The sequence below is a fragment of the Phlebotomus papatasi genome, chromosome 3, assembly GCF_024763615.1.
Source record: "Phlebotomus papatasi isolate M1 chromosome 3, Ppap_2.1, whole genome shotgun sequence".
NCBI lineage: Eukaryota > Metazoa > Arthropoda > Insecta > Diptera > Psychodidae > Phlebotomus > Phlebotomus papatasi.
This window is the reverse complement of record NC_077224.1, coordinates 68,214,343-68,238,565: the sequence shown is the minus strand read 5'-3', so window position 1 is coordinate 68,238,565 and position 24,223 is coordinate 68,214,343. Positions and strand designations below refer to the sequence as shown.

General features: G+C 28.7%; 1 protein-coding gene across 8 annotated transcripts in view; it reads right to left on the bottom strand.

Moving 5' to 3' along the window:
* Window positions 1–556: 556 nt before the first annotated feature.
* LOC129807290 (homeobox protein prospero-like) overlaps window positions 557–24,223 on the bottom strand; it is a 304,968-nt gene continuing 281,301 nt past the window's right edge. For all 8 annotated transcript variants that reach the window (XM_055856457.1, XM_055856462.1, XM_055856464.1 and 5 more), the window contains one exon: window positions 557–24,214. In XM_055856457.1, the coding sequence (XP_055712432.1) occupies window positions 24,035–24,214 (180 nt within the window). In that variant the 3' untranslated portion in view covers window positions 557–24,034. The remainder of the gene's footprint in view (window positions 24,215–24,223) is intronic.

Sequence of the window (24,223 nt, the reverse complement as noted above, 5' to 3'; positions counted from 1 at the left end):
TATAGACCGCATAAAATTGTAATACATTATCGTAATTTTTTAGAATACTCTCTCAAAGTCAAAACATGAAAAAGTGTCCCAAATCTCCCCGGTCTCCCCTATCTAGTAAAATATAAGTAATATAACGTTTTTTTCTGTAATATACCTTTTACTATAAACAGAGATGTTCAAATTTTGTATCCCAAATGGTACGGAGTAGGGTGTTAATAGGTGCTGACACGAGTTCTTAAAGTGTCAATAGACGTTCCTTTCACCCTATTACTGACGAAAAAAAAAATTGTTCCACTAAAATTTTTCGCATTGGATTATTTAGTGGATCTCCTCAAGATATTTAGTTCAGAATTCTAGGCCATTTAATGACGTTGCTCAATAAAAGAGCTGTATGAAACACAAAAGCACAATGCATAAGTTTTAGTGCATAAGTTGCAATCATTAGCCGAGACACACAGAACCTTTCATGCACAGTTGAAACATGCTGCATAAGCTTCATTCAGATGATACATCACGTAGACACCTTCCTTACAACGCTTAAGCTTCACAGCAATAACACACGGAATATGATTTTAAAAACTTTATTATTCAAGAGAAATTAAACAATATAATTTTTTATATATATCATAAATACATAATTAAATAAATAAAACAACTCTTTGTATTCCGAATCAATGATTTTTTTTATACAATTTCTTATAATTTTCATCATTATTTTTTTTAGTTATTTTTCCTTTCCTCGTCATCTCAAATAAATTTGCCTTTTTTTTGTTCACGTAAATAGTTTCGTCCAAAACTTGCAATTTTTGTCACATTTTTTTCTTTTCACCATTTATTTTGTTTTACATTTTTTTTATCATTTATAACCCAAAGTTCAAAGTTTGTGAAACGCTTTTCGTTTGTTTTTTTTTTGGTTTTGTTTTCCTTAAATTTTGCAATAAAATGTCAACGATTCTGAATTGTTAGAGAATTGGAACATAGATCACGGTAATTTAGAATGAATTATTTTGCGAAAAAATAAAGATGCTTCATCATGAATAATTGTGTGTTTTCTCATGTTGTATTTTTTGTTTGTCTTCAAATGCTTATTTTATTTCAAGGTTTTATTTCTTCTGGAAAATCAAATTATTTTTGTTTTTAAGAAGAACAAAATAAAGCTACTTGTTATAGAAATGAAATTAAAATAAAACTAGTAACTCAGGAGGTTCACAAATGTACTAAAAAGAAAAAAAATTAAAATAAGATCCTAGTTTATTTATAATACAAAAATTGTTAGTGTACGTCATTCTTTCACATATTTTTTTTTCATTCAAAATATGCTCTTTCAATCAATTATAATTAATTAAATACACCAAACAGTTTTGAAAAACTTCTAATGATAATAACATGTAATGGACAATGACACGCTTTTTTAAGTTTTACAGATAAATAATTCGGCGTAAATATTATATTGATACTTGCTTTAATGATTATGATGTTAAGTTTAAATAATGTGATTGGTAATTTTCTTTATTTCAATTTATATTATTTTCTCATCATTTCACTTTGTTTCTTTTTCTTTTATATCATTTTATTACTTTAAAAAAACGGTTTAAATGTGCGTCAACCATATTCGAATTCTTTTTCTTTGTCTTATCATGATTTTTGTGTTTTTTTTTCAATTCTCTTATCAATAGTATTACTTTTTGTCAATTTTTTTTACACAAATATTTCTTTTTCACATTTTTTTTCTTTACTTGATAAGTTAATTAATTACTTCGATTGGCCTTTACAAATGATCTCTTATTCGCCCAATGGCCAAAACTGACGCCAATAATACTTGCTTTTTTTTATACACAATGCAATTAATTGTAATAATATTTTCTTTTTTTTGTTTATTAATTTTTCTTTTTCGCTTCAATTATTTTATAAGTTTTGTACGTTTCACAATGGCTAGCTTCGACTTTTTCTTCGTATTTTTTTCTTTAACTCTTTGAATCTTTCCTGGTTGTTTCAGGTCGGTCTCAATGACTTTTCAGTGTTGGTCCTCAAAGAGTTCAATTCTGTATTCACCCAGTTTGTTAATCCCAGCAAATTCTTTTTTTTTTCAAAACCTGATGGAGAATTAAGGAGAATTAATCACGTCTTCCTATTTATAGAATTAGATACCATCATTAGATTATTTCGTTTTAATCAGTGTTCCTTTTCTTTCATGTCATTACTACATAGTTTATTTTTTTGTTGTTTTTTTTTCGAAATTGTCTTTCATCATTATTAAATATATAGAAACATTTTAATCCTTTCTTTTATATACTTCTATATCTATTCAATAATAATAGTTCTTTTACGATTATTTTTTTTGGTAATTTTACATAATACAATAATAAAGGGGTTAGTACTAATTTATAAATTTTTTTTGTTGTCTTTAGTCCTTTTTACAAAAATTATTCTTAATTTTTTCTCATTACTATAATTTTTTTGTCCATCGCACAACAATCAGTAGCTATCGGAAAATAGGCAAAGAAGCAATTTGACTTTTGCACACACTTCCAATGATGTTCTATTTTCTTTTTTTTTTATTTTTTGAGTGTACTTTTTAACTTGCCTCGTCTTCTCTAAATATTCATCAATATTTACAATTTTTTTTTTCATCATCAAAGTCCCTAAATTTACTTTATTTTTTTCTCGTCATTTTTTTCTTTATTCGACGTTCCTAAGCCTAAAATGATAAAATAGAAAACAATTACTTTTCTATATAATATTTTCATTTATCTAAAATTTTTCTATATAATGACTTTTTTCGTCCATTTTTTTTCATTTAAATTTTGCTTTAATATTAGTTTCTTTTTCTCTTGATTATATTTTTCATTCCATCCTTTTTTCTTTTTTTTTTTAAATACACCAACGTTTAGAAAATATCGATACAAAAATACTCCTTTCACATAGTTATGTACTTCGTCTCATTGGATAATTTTTCATTATTACAGAGAAGTGTGTGCAATTAAATCGAAAAGTTCCGACATCGCTAGTAGATTGCTCAAACTTGCGAATTTCTCTTTTGCACTTTCCCCGATAGACACCGCTGCTGTATTGAATTTTCGTTCAATTTGTCATTACACATTAATTTTTTTTACATAACTCTTTTTTTAATACGCCAGTATTACTTTTTTCATTTTGTCCTGGAATATTTGTGAAAAATATTTAATTTACACTATATTTTTAGGTTTCCTTTTTTATTCTTCTCTTGAAATTATAAAACACTTATACTCCATGCCATTTTTTGTTTAAAACCTTTACTCAATGGATAGTTCCTTACTAACGTTACTTATTTAGTAGTGGCGCAAATACACAATTTTGTCATCATTCACTTGTATTAATTTTCAAAAAATTCACTTGCAACACTCACTCTTTCCTAAAATATTCCTAAATTTGTCTTTTTCTTAAACTTTTTTTCTTTATTTTCTAAAGTGTCACTTTTTTTATCAGTTTTTATCATCCTACTATACCCATTTCAGAAGTTTATTTTTCGAAAATCTTGTGCAAAACAAATTAAATTCTCGATGGAACTGTGCTTTTTCTGAGTTTTTAAAATTAATTTTAAGAAGAAAGAATCACTTTTTTTTGGGACAAGTTGAGCCAAATGAATTTAGAAAAAGTGTTAAATGTAATAGATAAAAAATAAAATAGTCTCCATATCAATCTCTGGTCATTGTCTGGTTCTATTTTATTATTTGATAACATCACCTGGTGAAAGTTACTTAGCCGTAGCCATTTCAGTGAAATGTTTTAATTGGTTCAAAATATTTTTCCTTATTGATTGTTAGTTGTAGTTACATTATTGCACAATTACTTTCCTATTATTATGGTTTTGTTTCCTTTCGTTCTATATGGATTTTTTTTCTATTTATTATGTTGGTTGGCCCTTCGTCGAATCAGGAAGACCGCACAATATTTGGTTCTATTGCTATTGAACTAAGAATGTGATTTCAAAATTTACAACACGGTTGACTAGAACTTTTTTTTTCCATGAAATTCAAATTGCCCAGAAGTTGTGATAATATGGTTAGAAGAACGAAAAAAACATATTGCACATGTCAAATGCTTCTAGACGCCCATTATCTAGCGTGTCATTATTTCAATTAATTCTAGTTGTTGAGTTAAATTAAAAGACAGATGCTTATAAAAATCTATTTACAGACCTATATTGATTAAATTGTGGCGATGTTTTTTTTTCGTTTTCAGGAATAGTTTTGAAAACTGAAACCCGTTTTTCGCCAGAAATGGTTTTTGATCCAAAAATGGGGGTATATGTGTATTACATAATGGGCATCGCACAATTGTTTCTGTTTTTTTTTAACATGTCTGTTTTTTTATTTTTTGTCAAGAATGAAAGATATTCAGTTTACTTTCTCTACGCTCTAAAAATAATTTTAAAAATGCATTTTTAATTTTTTTTTTATACGAATCGGGAGAATTTTATAATAGGTCACTCATAATTAAAGAAAAAAAGAACTGAAACCAGGAATTTGAGCAACACAGGATAAATTTCTTTTCAAAAAAAATTTTTTTGGCATTTCACTACGCTTGAGTGAAAACTAGTTCAACTCTTTTGCAATTTTACTGAAGTGCACATTTCAAATGCAAATGAGATTAACATAACAAAAGTAACTCTGCTTTTCGTATTAACATAATTTAAGATACATGTTTCAATATCAGCACGCAATAACTTTCATTTTTGTTTCTTGGACATGTCTAATTTTCAAAACGTATTTGAAGCGCAAGAAACATTTGTGCGAAGCGTATTAATTTTTGGATTTATGCCTCTATGAAAGTGCAACATATCCCCCAAACTATTGCATGTTGTGGTTATAAATATTTAAAAATCAATATAATTGAGCTAAAAAAAATTGCACAAAAAATATATTGAAGAAGTGACGAAATCACAACGGAAGATTCAATTGAGCAGCTGTCAAAAAACTGTCATTATTTCCTAGAATTATTCATGATTCAGTGGCAAAAATGATCAACAAAATTTTACAATGAATTCATTTCAGTCTAATTTAAAACCTTTCACAGTTTGGTAATGCAAGAAAAAGAAATCAGCATTTTTTTGTTTTGAGGAGAATCCGCTCATGTGAGCGGCCCCTAATGTGTTTTGTGTGGTGAGTATTTCGTGTTTCACTAGTGTTTCATGTATGATGTTTCACAGTGTTGTCATTATGTTCTGTCCCACATTTTACTTGGCTTATCTTTTTTTTTAAATTCTGCTGCAATAAAGATACATTATGACACTTTTCTCATCTTTTTCTGTTCTGTTGAATTTGAAAGTCAAAGACAAAAAAACAAAAAGTTAAGAAAATTGACTCAAAAAATTTTTTTCAATAGTCATTCCTCAAATACTTTTTTTTCCTCTTGTTTTATCAACATAAAACCATTTATAATTGCAATAGTTTACTTTCAATTATTAGTTTTTTTTTTCTTTCACTTGTATTTTAATAATGGTTTAAATATAATAATTAGCTGATATTATAGAGTTTATTATTATTAATAATTATGAATATATTTATGAATTCCTACTGACTAATCATTATATTTATCGTGAAATATTGATTTCGACGCACCGGGTGCATGTCTGCGAAAATGATCTTTTATTTTTTTCTCTTTCAAAATGAAAATCTTTTTTTTTTGTCAAATTTTCCTTCTCTATACTCATTTCCCTTACTTTTCTTTTCACACATTGAGAGTCAGTATTGCATTCTTTTGAACCCTTCTTCTGTGGAGACATGCATCAGACGCTGACTGAAGATTTCTTCTTTTTGCTCTTTATATAAGACTTATTAGTAACAATATAATTTAGTTTTTTTTCTTCATCATCTTTTTTCTTCATTTAAATATATCTTAGAGTTTAGAAAGGCATCGAATTGAATTGATTCTGGGCTCTGCAATTTTGTTTTTCGTTTATAAATCAAACACTCTTTATCATTAATTTCTCATTAGTGTTGATTTGGTTGATTTTATTTGGTAAACTGAAGACTACAACAGTGGATCGTACTCAAATAGTTGGACACTTTGGTGGGGCGAGAAGTCTATTAAGGGCCCGTTTTGTATTGTATTTTTTTTTTTAATATTTTTAGTTTTATTATTCATTTTTTTCGTAAAAAATCAACATTTTTGAAGGCACTTTAGATCGGACGATGTGGCCCATTACATTTTTAAGTCCATGGTTATTTCATGTGAATTTTGAATTTTGACTCGAGTGAATGTAGTAATTTTTGATTGCCATCTTGCCAAAAAGTTTTTTGTTGACAAAAACATTGTAACCGGTAACGTTGTTGTGGTCTAAACATCATTTAACATTTTTTTCACCAAAGTTTCTTATTTTTTCTTTATCATATATTTTCCACAGTGTCGTTTTTTATCAACGTTTCTTTTTCATTTTTTTTTTGTTTTGTAATTCTTAGTTTTATTGTTTTTTTGATTGCCTTCATTGACTATTGCAAGAACGGATTTGGGTGTGTCAGAGAAATTTGTGGCTATTTCTGTTTTGAGAGCACCCACCTATTTGTGTTCGATCGCAAATTATTGATATTGTTGTTCTGCAAGTATTTGCATTTTTTTAGTTGGTTTAACAGTGTTGAAATTAGTTTTTACTATATGATCAAAATAAGAGCTCAATTTAATTTGTATTCACTAAAAACTGCAGAAAGGAGAGATTTCTGTGGTTGATGTGTTAGCGGAAGATGTTGTAGTTTTTGGAAACACATTCCACGTGAAGTTTTTCTATGGAAATTCAGCTATTTCGCAAACTTTAGTCATCAAAACGTTTTCCTATGTAACGAATGAATATAGACATTTTCAACTCTCAAAGTTGTGTGATTTCACTGAGAAAAACAACCAGCTAATTTGTGATATCAGGCTTGAAATATTCCTTCTCAGTGTAGTAAATATTTACAGATTAGTGTACACAGACAAAAAATCCTAAGATATTTTTTCCAAAACAGTAATTGCCGATATAATTGAAAAAATTATAAGAAGAAGCCTTATAGCCTTATCAAGCTTAAGCAACGATTGGCAAAAACTGGCAAGTATTTTTTAATTTTTTTGATTTTTTTTTTTTGAAAATTAACAAAGGTCATACAGCTTAAGAGCTTTTATAAGAATTTACACACAAAGTTATCACTTTAAGACTTTTGAAAGAATATTGAAATACTTTGGATTATGTAACTTGCGTAGATCTACGTAGTTGCAGCTCTTCCGGTGTTCGCCGAAACATTCGTTCTATTCAAATTAAAAGAATTCGAATTTTTGCCAAAGCTTTCGACCCTTGGAATTCTCAGCCCATTGAAGAACACCCACACCAAGGGTCGAAAGTTTTGGCAAAAATTCAAAGTCTTTTGATTTGAAAAGAACGAATTCTCTGTCGAACACCGGAAGAGCTGCCATTAAAATATTATTGAAATACTTCTAATGCTTCTATAAATTCTTATTTATGTTTTTTTATTAATCCACAAATTAAAATCAATTTGTTAGAAGTATATTTAAAGAAAATAACCTTTTGATAAAAGATTAAAAGTCATTCATATTCTAAGAAGAACTATAAGTCTTTATTAAGGACTTTTATCAGAAAATTTTCTCCTTCAGGAATATTAAAGGAATTATTTGACCTACAGATGTTCTACTTCTTTATTAGGAATATTCGTAGAAGTCTCACAAGTATGAAAGCTGTTTTATAGAGATTTCTAAAAGACAATACGGAAAATAAATTTATGAGCAGGAACTCTTTTCTTGAAAAATTTTTTGTCGTTCGTTACGTGCCACAGTTTATTACGCGTAATTAGTTAATCATTATCGGTTTATTGTAGAAATTGTAGGTTTTCCGATATCTTTTTTTACAGAGCACATAGAATTAGTTACACTAATCTGTAGTTTATAGAAAAAATCATAAATTTCCTTAATTCCTTGGAAAAATCCCCACTTAGGAATGTGCTTTTGGGTCCTCCGAAAAATCTCTTTTCGTGTCACTATTGCAGAATTTTGATCTATTTGTGGCAGAATCCGAGAAAATGTCACAGAAAACCCATCAATCCACAGTTTTTTTCAATGAATATTCTAATATGTTGTCCTGCAAATTATATATAAAAAATCTCAGCTGTACTATTTCAGATGAAAAGTCACGGTGTAATTAACATAAAACCTGGTAAAACTGAGCTTGAAGTGTAAAAAAAAACTTTCAACGCGCATAATGTTAATATTTTTGCACTGAGCCTTTTGAGCAGAAGCAACCAAGTCGATGCCCAGTTTTCCAACAATTTTACATATACTACATCCCACATTCAAAAGAATTTATAATTTAAGTTTTTTTCTTTTAATTATTTTTTTAATGTAATTTTAATGTATTTTTTTTTCTTCTGCTTTAAATATACGTACTAATTCTTTATGTAATGTTGATGCGTTATTTTTAATGATTTTTTTCCTTTAATAATAATTGGATTTTTTTTACCAGTTGGTTTCTTTCTGTAAGAGTTTTTCATGTATTCCATTTTTCACTATCATCAATTTTTTTTTATCATCATCTTTTCAATAATCATAATTATTACAATTTGTTTTCTCAATTGTTTATCTTATCATCAATTTTGACACATTCCATTATGTGTTTGTTCTGTGTGTTTTACATAATTGTAAAATTATTACGAATTTATGAGAAAAAGGTGGTCAAATGGACTTAACCAAGGGAGGACAATGAAGGTTTAGAGTTAAAGAAAAAGGTTTAAATGTCTCAAGAATTATTTTTTTTTCAGTATTTCTTTTCTGTAAATTAAAATTCAGCGTCAATGCACATAACATAAATTAATTGTACTTTATAAAGCATAAAATGTTGGTGGAATTGATTTGTGTTACCATTTATTTTCTGTATTCACTGTTATTTGTATTTTATTTTCTTCATTTACTTATTGTTACTAGTTTTCAATTGCCTTTGCTTCTAAGCTGTTTTCTGTTGGTTTTCTGGTTTTGTGTACTTGTGGTTTTTTTTTCTTATGGAATGGGAGTAAATTCTTTGTGGAATGTTCACTTTTTATTTAAATTTTATAAATACTTTTGCAGTGATTTTGAATTTTATCTGTTTTACATTTTTTTAGCATTCTGTAGTCAGTTAACAAACTAAGTAAGTTATATGATACATACATAAAAAGCAATAGGTAATGAGTATGTTGACACGAAATATTGCTACTTTATCAACTCATTGAGAGAGTATTCTCTCAAATGTATTTTTTTTGGAGCTTAGTGGAAGCAACCTTTTCAGTGTCATCAAACGAAAATATACCTTAAAGTTATCATATACAAAAAAATCTTTTGAAATTCAACGAAAAATTGTGTTTTGTGATTTTTTTTTGACGAATTTTGAATTTTGACAATGAATTTTGAAGAATTTTGATGTGATGAATATTTTTTTTGTGAAGTTCGATTAATTTTTCTTTATATTTTTTCTTCTTTGTGAAAATGCTGTCTTATTTAACTTCATCATCTTTTACAAATGACCCGAAAAACTATATACGTAAAAATTGTGAGAAATGTTTTCTTTCATTTTTTTCTGTGTTGTTGATTTAATGTTATTTTTCTTTTTTTTTACTTTTCTATACAGCAAATCATCACACTAGTAGGACTTATTACTTTTTTTATTTAATTTTTTTGTATATAAGAAAATATAATTTAAGGCAGATTTTGGTAAAAATTACACACAATTTCATACTTTTGCTCAAAATTTTTTAATTACTTTTAATTAATTACTTGTTTTTTTTTTGTTAATTTTAAATTTAATTTTAAAGATAAGGCGCGAAGGTGCTTCAAATAAGCTTGTACTTTTTTCGTGATATTTTCTATATACGTTTTTTCTTTCATTTCTTTTTTTCCTTTATTTAATTTAATTTTTTAGTATTTTTCCTCTTTGTTTCACTTTTTCACCATTTTTTTTAGTTTGTTTTTCAAATGTATTTTTTTTATTTTAACATTTTGTTATCATTTTTAGTCACATTTTTTTTCCTTGATATTTTACTTTAGACCGGGAATCCGAAACATTGCCGAGAACGTTTTTATTTCAAAACAGAATTATTTTGTATTTGCCAAAAATTAATATCCATTGTTTTCTGTAAATGATCAAAAGTCTTTTACAAAATTGATTCCAAATCATTTCCCTAAGTGATGCTGTACCGATTCTATTTTTTTTTTTTTTTTTGAAATGTCAAATTTTGTCACAATTTTTGCTATTGTTGGTATTAATGGGTGAATTATTGCCCAAATATCGGTACATTCAATCTTTTACTGTGTGATTTAGAATTTTGCCGTACTATTTTTTTTGGTTTGTTTTTTCTTTTTCTTTTGGAAAAATCTGTAGATATGTTGTCGGTCCAGAGTGAAATTCACATAGAAAATCATACAATGAACTTGTTTGTCAGCACCCTTATAGAAATAATAAGGAATATACCGTGGTTACTTCCAGAAATATTTAATCATCTATTTATTCTTTATTTCTTTTTAAACTTCTTCACCTCAAAGAGCCGCCTGATAATGTGTGTATTATATGGAAAATATAAATGACCCCAAACATTATATTAAGTTAAATTAAAAATTATTTTTAGTCATTAACCACATGTAATTAGGTATTTAGTCTCAGAAAATACTTTGGTTATATCATATTTTCTGATTGGTTTGAGCTTGAATGCAAATACATTCAACGATCTTCAATCAATCAAAAAAAATTTAGACCTTAGTATTTTATGACAAAATATAACTTAAGTCCATGTGGATAATGCTGTATTTAAATGAAAATTGTACACTGTTTGTCAGATGTTTCCAAAATACCAACAAAGTTTTGTACAACCAAAAGATGTTTAATAGTTGTGGAGAAGTAAAACAAAATTAACTCCTTTTACAAGGTTATGTCATTACAATTATCATGTTCATTGATTTATACAATGGTAAAGCCAAAATGTCCGGTAAATCGTTATTTACATGATTCACATGTTCTGCAAATTGTGTTTAAATTTAAATGATTGTGTTAAAAGAAAGTAAAATGAGATATTAACACAATATTTTCCCGATTAAAATCGGGTTAACTGGTCAAAATTAATCTCTTTGATTGTGGTTAAGACAACTCAAATATTGTACTCAAGTTAGAACAAAAATACTCAGTATGAAACTTAGTTTGGAGATTCTAAGTGTCATCAATAATAAATATCCTTTCAAAATTGACATTGTGTCTCTGCTTAAAATGATTGCAATCCCTGGTAATCAAAGTGCTTACCATCAATTGTCAAAAAGCAAAATAATATGTTCTCACCAACATCGTTTGTGGTCAGATGGGATTTTATTATTTTTTTTTTCGTATTTTTGTTTCCTCAAAGATTGTCACTATATTTGACTTTTTTTTAAATCTCTTTTGTGCATCCATGAAACTGGGTAAATTAAAATCATAGATTTTTTTATTTACTCCTCTAATTTACTCCTCTGGGGGTGGGTGTTAAAACCTTCTTCTTGATACACATCCCTCTTATCTGCTGTTGGACATCTTTTTGCAATGTTAATGGTATCTTGCTATACTGTGCCATGGATGTCTTTGGCAATTAATCTAAGTAAAAATTCCTTGATCTTAGTGGTTCTCCATCGAAATCATCTATTTAATGTTGTCTCATTAAATGCTAACACGTTTTCTCTCTGCTTTTTAATTTTCTTTTTTTTTGGGTTTTAAAATCTACAATCTACAAACTTATCAACTTTGGACTCTTAATTCTTCACATTTTTTTTTCTAATCATATAAAGAGCTAAAAAAGAGTTGGATTTGGTTGAATAGACGCTGGAAAGCAATAAATTTGCCTCAGAGAGCACTTTGTGCTTACTGAGCATATGCTGCACCCAGCGGATATCCCAACCAAAAACAACTACCAGTGACAAATCCCTTATTTTTCCCTTATATTCTGAATTTTCTCCTAGAAAATTCCATCTTATTATTTTTTTATCAATGTATTGAAAAATAATACGGATCCTCATCTAAAAATCAAAATGTCTTGATGTCATGTGTCTCTGTGTAGTGTTGTGTAATGTATTACGTGTCCATTACGTGTTTTACATATTTAATGATAGATACTATGAATACGTTTTTTTCCATTAGTTTTATAATACATTCGATTTTTTTTTCTTTTGGAAATATGGTCAAGCATTATCTTCCAATATGTTGAGAATTTTTTTTTATTTTCTGAAAATCTCTGCAAGACTGACTGAAATACAAGTTGGTGGTTGTATTTAGTTAGTCTGTGCTTTGTTTACATCATTTCTTTCCTTAAGTTTATCCAAAGTGCTTCTAGAACAATCGAGAAATATCTTTTTTGCTTCCTTCATGATCTCCTCATGTCTACAACTCTTTATTATTTCAAGAGTTTTATTTATTTGAACAAAAAGAAAATCACACATACCAACGAATTGGATACATAATGTCTTATATGTTTAGCATTCCAAGGACAATTATTGTCATTGCAATGTCATCAGTTTGACTGAGGGACATTCCAATAAAATAATTGTTTATTTCTGGTGGTGATTCTAATGAAAACTAAGGAATGACTAAAATGTAGCACATAAAACATGAAAAAAAATTAAAAGAAGGAAAATGCTTACTTCAAGCGCGAATTGTTAATATTCGTAATGAGTTTTTTTTTCTTTCCTTGATAATATTTATTATTTTCAAAAGTGTCCTTTTTTTTGCCTGCTTCAAAAATACTCATTGAATTTTTGTTTCCAGAGATGGTATAAATTTTGCATGGTTTTTAGTGGCGCGTCCGGCGTCAAATTCACTTTTTGCTGCTTTCTTCTCAATAAAATCCTTCTTCATCAGATTTTTCTTTTTTTTTTTGGTTTTCAACTATATGAATATCATTCATGAGATGAAATATATTCTTCTACACTTGCTATTTTTCTTCTTATAATAATACATTTAAATGATTTCTTTTTTATCGAGACGGTTATTATACTGCAATTTACAATTGAAAATGCCTTGAGTTATTTTCAATTGATCGACGAAAGTCTTTGGTGGTCTTCCGTGAAAATCACAGCGGAGAGATTTTCTGCATTTTCTGTGGATAAATTTTCACGGAAGGACAGTTACCCCATTTAGGTCTATTTTCATGATTTGATTCCTTTTTGTTTCTCTTACACTAAAGATCACCAATTTCACGTTGAGACTCCATGTTATTGAGAAATATTTGAGAGTTTTAGCTGAGTTTCAAGAAAACTTATATTAAACCTTTGGCTTTTGATACAATAAAGCTTTCTATTGAGCTTAGTTATTGCTGTACGAACTGTTATACTACCTTTTATAACACCTGAAAATATGTAATTATTTTCCTTTCTTTTTGCTAATTTTTTGACTCAAAATAAAAGTCATCCAGTAAATAGGATATTCTTTGTGAAACTGTTTCTGCACACTCTCCGCATTTTGCACTGTAAGAGTAGCATTTTCTTTTGATAAAATGTGATGGTAACGCGAAAGAAACGAAAGAGATGTATTATTACAGAAATAAGGATGTTACATTAACAAAAGATGTGTTAGTTGAGCAAATATTTGATTCTATTTTTGTTTTTTTTTTTACTTCTTCTCCTTTCATCTGCATTTTGCAACACAGACATTAATATCTCCCCTAAATTACCTTGTTCTATTGCAAATTAAAATATATATTCTATTTTTCTTATGTGGTAATATTATGTTTTTAAATCTTTTATTGTTAAAAATTACTTATTTAGACTAGTATTTTTCCATTCTATTTCATTTATTTAGTTTGCTGTATTTTCAATAAAAAACTTGTTCTGGCACTATTGTCAAAATAAAGATGAGTTTATTTCATTCTGTTTCATTCTGCTTTGTTTTATTTTATAAATTATCAAGTGGTGTCTTCAACAATATTAGTTACTGCTCTGAAAAATTAAGAACATGTATGTTATCTTTCTTATATTTACTAAATCTTTTTTTTTACACTGGTAATTATTCTAATTTTTTTCTTCTTTATCCATTTAATCGGAAAGTTATATGATTAGTATTTTGAAAGGTGGTTGAATTTTCACAATTATTTACTATTTTTTTTTCTTAAATGTGGTTTCATCATTCATCTGACTTTTTTTGCTTCTGCATGGTTTTTTTTGTATCGTAATGTATATTTATATTACTTTTGTTGCTTTTTTTTAGAAAATTATTCAATAAGTTGTACTTTTAATTGCTCAAATTATTATTGTTGTATTAATGCTGAACATAAATAAAAGTTTTGCAGGGTGATTTGGCAGTTCCGTTTGATTTATTTGGTTATAAATCGTTTCTATTGATGAAAGTAAAGAATTTGTTGTGACTGTTGAATTAAGGGGTGGAAAAATTAGGAAGAAAGAGAGGATGGAGATTGTAGTTGCAGTAATTGGTTTCGTACTTGTAAGCGCAATGCATAGTGTCAGAAGGTCATTGCAAACCGGGACCTAGTGAAGCATATGCATCACAAAGTGCTTCAACCGTTTTCCATCCGAATTTGAATTATTTCTTTTCAAAGCTGAATCTTGAGATTCAGGAAAAATACGGCAGTGTTAAAGATTGATAAAAAAAAACAATAGACTGAGAATAAAGTTTGTAAATGATCATTTAAATTAAATTTGCTTATCACCCTGCATCCAGTTGTATCGTAGTTCAATGATTCGGGATAGCACTGGGTCCAAGATTTTTGGCTCATAAATTCGAATAAGTTATTGGGATGTGAAGATGGGTTAAGCCAAAAATAGAATTGTTCCCAAAGTGCTCCCCCTAGGCATTTACCTGCTTACATGCTATTGCAAATGAATTGGCTGGTGAGAATTGTAAATAAACCCGGTTTGGATTTGACAGAAAACTGTCAAAGATCCATGACTATTGTTATGTTTTGTATACATATATAAATATTTGTCATTCTTTTTTTTCATAAATATTCATATATCCCCAAAAATATCCCAAAACAAGACACACTTAAATTGGTTTTTTTTCTTCTTTTTCACTTCTTGTCATCTGCTGTATATAAATATAATATACAATATCTGTAAACTCCTCCCAATCTTAAATTGTGTTTACTCATTTGCCCCTAACTTCACTGTGTTTGATTTTTTTACAGATCGTTTACTGATGATTGCATTTGAATTTAAATAAAAACGGTCACATCTTTACGCTCGCTCCTACATTGTTCCTCAATCATCTGTGATTACGTTTTTTTTTTTCAATCTTTCCAATCCGACAGCGAATATTCGCGGTAAATGTAAAAGTCATTATTAATTAATATTTTTTAATTCCAAGTATATGTATATAATCTATATTTATACTTTATAATATCTGATCACATTTATTGCAGTCTGTGGTAATTTGTTGATTTAATGTTTTTTTTTTTATTTTAATTTTTCTCTATTTTTTACTTTTCTGATTTTATGTAGGTTTTTTTTGTCTTAAAGTTTCGTTTTTCTTTTCTTTAAATTTCTATTACGCTTGTGTGTTTTTTTCTTGGCTTATATCACGTATTACGGTCCTATTAAAAAATATACGCACGACTGGAAATTGTCTGCTGCATCAAATAAGGATGTTTAATTTATCTACAAAAAACACTTGTTGTAAAAAATGTCTATTATATTTTTTTCCATTTTCTCATCATTTCATTAAGATTTTTCATCCGTAATTTTCATCTTCCGTTTTTTTAGCTGCTGCTTTCACACGATTAAATGTTTTGTGTAACCAATATGTTTGCTTTTTTTTTTAATATTACAATTAAAAAACCATATTGTGGTGTCTGTCATTGTGCCATTATCTACAAATTGCGACAATAACACCGCGAAATTGTGTTTTGATAAATCGATTAAGCTTTAGTCAATTGGTTTTATACTTGACTGTTGGATTCTTCACTGTTTTTGTTTTTATTTATTATAAAGACTTTGTATAAAAATATAAATAGTTTTGTTAATTGGTTTCTGCTTTTAATTGTTTTTTTTTTCATTTACTTTCTTATTGAGTTGTACTATAAATTATCCCGGTTTTTGGGGACGGTCGAGTACTCGGCTAAGAACACTTGACTGTCCACACACTATTGCAAATTAAAAAATTTTATTATGATTGATTAACTATTTTACCATTTTTTTTTCATAGTTACACAATCACATTTAGTTATATATTCTTCTTTGAATTGAAGAACACGAGTTTCTTCTATTTGATTGGAAACTTGGTTGTTTAGCATTTCACTTGAAAATTAATTGCTGTTTCTGTTTACAAGTTAATTTTTAATTCTGCTGGTTCACTTCACTTTCTGCTTCTGCTATGTCCCTATGTGATATATATATTTTTTTTTTCTTGATAAAAATTAACCGCATGATTTGTATTCTGGGGTGTGTTGAACGAAAAAATTCATCGTGTTCTAAGGATGTTCCAATTTGCCCCATTTAGCCCGATGATTCGCCCAAAATCATCAATGCAGCTAAGCAAAAATATTCCCCAGAAACACGATCCATTCACTATTGTAACTGAAAATATTTATAAATACTGGTTATTTTTTCTATCTCTCTGCGACTTCTTAGTGACGTATCTACAACGTCTCTACGACTGTTTAACGAGTTGCTGTTTCTTCCACTGTCGTATCTGTGTAAGCATCTGCCTATTCATGTTACACAATATTTGGTTAATTATTTTCATGTATTTTTGAAACTTTATGGCTGGCAGAGGGAAGTTTTGTACACCACCCTCCACGATAGCCTCTATTGTAGCCTTTGGTATAGATCTCATAATTTGCATTTTGGTACATTGTCTAATTGTACAGATTCTGCTGTTAATATATATCAACAAATTTTGAATTTTATCTCTAGACTTGTGTTATTTGCAAGTTGTTGAGATCATGTTTCACTTTATATGCAAATGAGGATGGCATAAGTGGTAAAATAATGATTTTTGTGGTAATATGTTTTCATACTTTAGTCATATTTCAGTTATTTTTTTTTGTCACTGTTGAGTGATTTGATACAAACTTAATCCGGTTTGCGAGGTTAAACTCGCAGTTGCTATTGTTGACTCAATTGGTTGTGGCTTTTTTGTCTATAAGATTCATGAAATTAAGAAAAAACTGCCCTGAAAGTTTTGCTGTAATCCCGAAGTATTATTGCGACCGAAAAATCTCTTAATTGAACGAAAACCCTCTTCTTGGTCAAGGGGAGTAAACGAGTTTGCGACTGATGGTGGGATCAGTAGATCGAAATGGGATGATTACGAAATCAGCTGGTTAACTGGACTAACTGAACGAAGCGACCACATGACTGATTAATCGATACGATCAGCCAATTAGAGCTACTAAACGAAGATATGTTGATCAATTGATTCGAATTTCTAATTAGCCGATGTGATTTTCTGATCAAACAGTGGCAAGTACCAAACATCGTGATTTTCTTAATGAAAAGATCAGCTGATTGACAAAGATGATCTATTGATCTGTTTGTGGTATGGTTAGATAATCAGCTGACCGGTGTTCACAAACTGACGCGCTCTTCTAATTAACCAGAGATTGGTACTCAGCATCATGGCTCAATGATCAGCCAGTGAGAATAACTTAACGAAGATATCAGCTAATTAGTCGACATAATCATGTGAATTACTGAACAATTCGATCAACTTGATTGGTCAATGAGATCTTCAGATCAACTAGAGGATTAGTTAGAGGAACCAACCGTTGTGGTTAAATGATCAGCTTGTGAAAGTAACAAAATGATCAGCTGTACAACAGATGTGAACTGTTTATTAGTCTATAGTAAGAGATACTGAACTTGATCAGATAATCAGCTGATTGGAGTTCACAAATGAAGCGATCAGTTGATCGCCTGATCATAGTAACTGAACAACGAAATCAGTTCAGATTGCAGATCATATCAGATTAAAGTTTAAGAATTACTGACGGAAGGTATCAGCTAATGAACTGGTCAACAACTCTGGCAGCTGAAGAGCTGAAACGCTGTGCTAATTAGCCTACGATAGATAATAGACGCCTCGATTAACAGACTAGCGTATGAGATAGTTTAGCTCATCATCTGATCAGCTGATCAGCCGATGATAGTAACTGAACTACATAAGAACTCCATGTGATCTGCAGTTCACATGATCTTTGTGAGAGAACTATTCGTTCAACTAATAAGCCGATGCGATTTATAGAAAGATTCTATGAAATCAGTAGCTGATTCGTTCTACTGATCAGGGTGTAAGAATCACAGACCGATATAATCAGTTGATTAGTCGATTCAGAGCAACTCAATGAATTAATCAGCTGATCAATGCCTATCAATCTACCTTTCTTACTTACTATCTAGCAGTACTCGTTCACCCCTTGATTTGCTCTATTGGAACTTAAGAATGGTACCTTAGTAACCGCAAAGAAGAAACATGATGGATTTTAGTTGCCCATCGAGCATTGTTTCTTGGTCTTTCTTTTTTTTTTTTGTTTTGGAATTTTGTGATCAGATTTTTTTCGTATAATTTTCTGCAATATTTAGAATTTATCTTAATTTTCACAGTAACTAAAGAGATTAATCTTGTTTTTCATTTTACATCTACTTGTTTAAATTTTACTTGATATCTTCATTTTTTTTATTCATCTGCAAACATTCCGACTGTCTGGAACGCAAAGCCAAAAGTTTACTGCAAGACTGAATGATGATATATATTTGTTTTTTTTTTTAAATCTTCCTCTATAGATTTATTTTTCACCTGTTTTGGAAGTTTTCTGTTGAAGTTGTTTTATCTATTTTTTTTTTATTTGCATCGTCTCAATAATTATCATTTTATTATCCTTTTTTTCCACTATAAGTGCAAATTGTGCGAAACAGTTTCACTGTAATCCATTTTAATTTTTAAATTGAGATTAGTCTATTATTTCTGGAGTTGCAATATGTCTATTTTTCAATTATATTTTCTTTACATTATCTCTTGAGAAATTCTGTGATCTTTAGTGTTGTTATCTGGGGAGTTTTGAATAAAGTTTTCTGTGTAAAACATATAGAGAGTTTTACCCTGGCTATTGTTTTTGTTTATACAATTAATCCTTTTTTTATGGTTTTGTCATCCAATATATTCATAATCGGTTAACTTACACAATGTCTATTTTTTTTAAATACTGCCTTTTAATGGTTTTTATCTCGGTTAACTGGTGGAGTTTTATTCTTCATTTCAAATATTTCTGTTGGCTGTGGCTATTGCATTTTGTGGTTTTATTTTTTCACGTGTTTGTAACACCTCTTGTTACCTGTTTGAGAATCTATTTACCGTCAAAATGTTTTTTTTTTCTTCAATTATACTTTCTGTAAAGTCTGACTTAAATTGTTGTCTATCGGTGTAAACTGCATCGCGACAATAAATTTTCTTACACAACACTTACTTTTAATACGAAATATTACAAATAAGATTCCCTCGTCAAAATTACTTCACTGTGGGTTTTCTTGCACTATCTTAGTGACTAAATTGTAACGTCTTTATAACTGATTCTACGGTTAATTTTTGGCATGATTTCTCTGGGGCCTGCGTTGAGGTTTTCTTTTCCATCTGCCCAGTTTTAAACCCTCAATAACGCGAAAAATTGGATAAAATCTACGCTGATTATTCCTACATCTGATTAAGTTTAAAAATGTATGTGCATTAATTTAAGAATTTGAGGATGGGTTCTGGATGGAGGTGCCGTTGGTCAGGACATTTCAATTGGGATAGGAGGTGGAAACATTTAATTATTGTGTTAAAGGTGATAAATAATAAAAAAAAATAATATAAAAAAATACTTACTAAATAAATTGGAAAAACCAGGAAAAGACACTTTTCTAAAACGAAACTGATACAACAAATAAAGAACAAGAGAGGACTATTCCGTTGTTTTATTAATGCCAAGTTTGTGTCGAAAAAATTGGTATTCTCATCTCGAAACATATTCCAAAATCATGGAAGAAATGTCTTCAGGTCATTTTGAAATTAATGGTGTGATATTTTTGAAATACTTTCAGAGATACTAAATCCGTCACTAGGTATAGGTCGATTTTACTAGATCGACCCTCCAACCATCAACAAGACTTTTTTATTTTTAATAACCTGAAGATCATTTCTCAGAAATTTCTATCATCCTTTTTTTCATCTCCTCTTATCACAAAATTCAGTTACATTGTCAGTGTTTTTTTTTCATAAATTTTTTAATGTTGTTTTTATTTTTCAAAATTTTGAAGGCATATTTTACTATTTGCTAAATAAAATTAACTCTCTCCCTCTCTCTCATCTCAATAGTTAATCATAAATAATCGCAATTATGTTTTCACATATTTAAAAATTGTAATAATTTTTCTCATAATAATTAAATATATAAAATTAATAATAATAGTTACTACAATCCAAAAATTGTTTTCTTTTTGTACATTTCAAAAATAATTCTGCTTCACTAATTTTTTAATTTTGAATTCCTGCATCACGTCAAAGTGATGAGGGAATTTTTCAAAATATATTTTTTAGGAGAATTAAATTTTAAAGAATTGATTTAAAATCTTTGTTTAAAAAAATATCTTTAAATTACATCAGTTTTCACCTCTTCCATTTACGGCTAAAATTGTGTGAATTTTGTTTTTATTTTATTACTATTATTAGTTTAGTTCTGTGTGATATTTTCATGTTTTAAGATTTTTTCATCTTTTTTTCTTAAATTTCTTTGTTTATCTTTTTTTTTTAATTATACAAGACTAGGAAACTCACCGTTTGCCACTTTGAGGTTGTATTACTCTGTGGCAAGAACCTCAAGTGTATTGATTTTTCTTTTAATAATATTTGAATTGTTTTTTTTTGTTCATCTGTCAACTTTCACCGCAATTTTTCTCATTAATCTGTGTCTAAATCGCTAGTCTCTATTGTACAGTAATGCAAAGGATAATAAACACAAAATTATGATGGTCTATTCCCCATTTTTCTGCGGTTTTTTTTTTTAAATTTATTTATCTCTAGTTTTACGTTAGAATTTCTTTTTCTTGTTTTTCAATTGAAAGTGAAAAGATAAGAGAAAGAGTCGAATAATTGCTAAAACATAATATTTACATAATGTTTTTGGTTATACAGTGATTGTATTATAATGGGGCACGCACAATTAGTTTTGTTTTGTAAACATGTCATTGAGAAGGCAAAGGTTTTTAGCATGAGAACTAGTTCTTGCAGTCTCCTTTACATTTAAATTTTAAGTTTTCAAAATGTGTTTACAAAACAAAAGCAATTGTACATTGCTCATAATATGAGCAACATTGAATTTATTGTTTGTAAACCTGTCTCTGAAAGTTTAGCTTCATTGAATATTGACATGTTTCCCAAACATGTCTACAAAATAGAAACAACCTTACGTGTACGTTGTCCATGATGAGTAAAATAGAACTATTTTTATTCAGTAAATATGCAATTTGGCAGTCCAAATGGACTGAAATTGAGAAAAATTGTCCGTAACTTCTCTTGTTCGTAGTTCTATAAACACGTTTACATAACAGGAGCAATTGTGCGTAGCCCATAATGTTCTAAGCGAAAACCGCTTAATAACTCAAAATACAAGCACGGTAAAAGTCATGGGTGGATGTTTAAATTAAAATTTAGCTTTAAATTTTCACTCAACTTATATCAAAATTATTTTTTAAAAAATATTAATAAAATAGAAGGAATTAATTCAACAACATATTGTTCAATTGAAGCAATTTTGGAGGAGCTTTTGTAAGAGAAAAAGAACAACACGTTGCAAAAATAATTCCAAGACTAGTCTTTTACTATCGTAGCTTTGGTGTATAAAGTAAAATATTTCTTTTTACTATGTTACAGTTTTTTTTTCTTTGTTAAATAATAAAAATATATTGAAACTATCTATTCGATATATTAATTTTTATTTCATATTTTATAATTACTTTCTCCCATAGTCATACTGAATTTTTTAAATATATTTTTTTTTTTACATACATTTCGCCTGATTTACTCTTTTTTTTAACTCCACTTATTCCCTGCTAATCTCTTTTTTTTTGCAATTTTTTCACCATAATTTTTTTTCACCATTTTATTACTCGAAATACTGATGGACACGACTATTTACAAGTATAAATGTTAATTTAATTTTCTTAATCTTCTGTTTTAATTTGTTTTTACAATTCTATGTTAGGTTTTTTTTAGTGGCAGTTTTCAGTGGCGGGGTGATTGGCGGAGGTTTTTTTGTCTTTTTTCGGGGAAATTTTTGGGTATGCATTCCCGTGAAAATTTTCAGGTAACAACCTCTCAAAAAATGTCAGATTTTTTTTTGTTTTTGGTGAAGATATGCTCTATCAGCCAATGACCCATCCACTGAATTTATTCTTCTATACAGTTACATATTTATGCAAATATTGTAGACATTGGCAATTATTACAAATATTTTTTTTTAAAAATCTTACGTGGAAATCGGTTGTATTTGACTTGATACACTACATGGAATGCACATTTGTATCTGAGCTGTAGTTTTATGAGGGGGAAAAGTCGAAATCAACCGACAGTAACATAAAACCCCAGCGTAGTTTTTTTTTGATAAATATAATTTTTCATTTCATCCATTTATAATGATTACACTCAATATATTGGTTGATTTTCAGAATTAGAGAAATAAATCAATACATATGCCTTGGTTTTTCCCTTGGTTTTAAGAATTTTTTAAATCACAAAAATTTGCTATAGCTTTTACTACAGTTGATAAAATTGTTGATCATCTGTTTTCTAAAGTGTGATTTGTGGTTTGGTTTGTTCTTTTGGGTTGTTCTACATTTTTTAAAAAGAAATGTTGTTGCTGCTGCAATACAGTTTACACTTGACACAATCATTTGGTTGATTATCCTGATGACTATTTTAAGTTTAACCCCCGTTGATGACGGAGGTAAATGTTTCTGGCTAAAATTACACAATGTACCTCAGTTGTAATTATTACAAATTATTCTGTACTTTCTCCTTTGGTATTTCCTGCAAAATCTTTGTTTTATTTCATGGTTGTTGGTTGTTGTTGTCGAAAAAATTAAAGAAATTATCGCTGCTATTCATATGGCTGCATTTTTTGGGGTGGTTCTGATTATTTTTTTTTAATTATTTTAAAAACTGTTTGATCCTATTGCTGATGCCTGGTTTATAGTATCGGGAGCTTTCTGGTTTATTGCTGTGGTTTTTGTTTTGATAAATTTGCGGTTGACGACGTGGTATAAGTATTTAAATTTTGCTGGTGTTGTCATTCCAAAAAAAAATCTTTTTTTTTTCTTACCTTTAAAACATTTTGCCCAGTAGTTGTTTCTATCAAAAAAGTTGTCCTCAAACATGTCTAACGTTTTTTTCCTTAACATGTGAAATTTTTTCATTAGTATTTTTCATTGAAATTGTTACTTTTTGACTAAAAATTTTGGTTAATAATTTTTCTTTCTCTGTTTTTTTTAATTTAGATTAATTTTATTTACTTTTTTAATATTATTTCACTTTTTTCACTTTTTTCATCTTCTTTTTTTTTTTGAAATGAAGGCCTAAACGCGAGTATATCGTCGATAATAATTGCAGTCGCTTGTTATTTGGACGTAAGCACACTACATTTATAGGAACCACAAAAGTTGTTATATGTATCTTTTATTCTCTTCTTTGTTCTTTCTCTTTACTTCACTTTTTCTCTTTCACTATAAACGATTCTCCATGTTTTTCTCTCTCTCTCTTTTCTCATTTTTGTATTTCAATAAATTTGTATTTAATTTCAATTAATCGATAAATTTGCATAAAACTTCATTTTTTTACCATTTCATTTAGATTTAGACCTCTTTTTTTTTCTTCCTTTTCTAAATAAACTCTGTAAGGTTCTCCTCAAATTCTTTTCATAAATTTCAGCTTTCTCGGATCCTCAAAAAATTATACAAATTTCACAAATTGTCTTTGTATTTTTTTTTAAATTCATTTTTGGTTAAGAAAGTTTGTCTTCAGTATGAAGAAAAACTTATAAAATTAAACTGTTGAATATATCATCTATTCAAGTTGTTCCAGAAAATTTGGAGACTTGAAGTACTCCGGTACAGGATCATCCAGTCGCGATATTATCTTGTATATTGACTTCTTCCACGATTGTTCTGTATCTTTGCCACCTTGAATTGCTTTGAAAAATTCCCGAAGGGTCTGTTCCACAACATATCGGAAATTTGAAGGAACCTAGGAAGA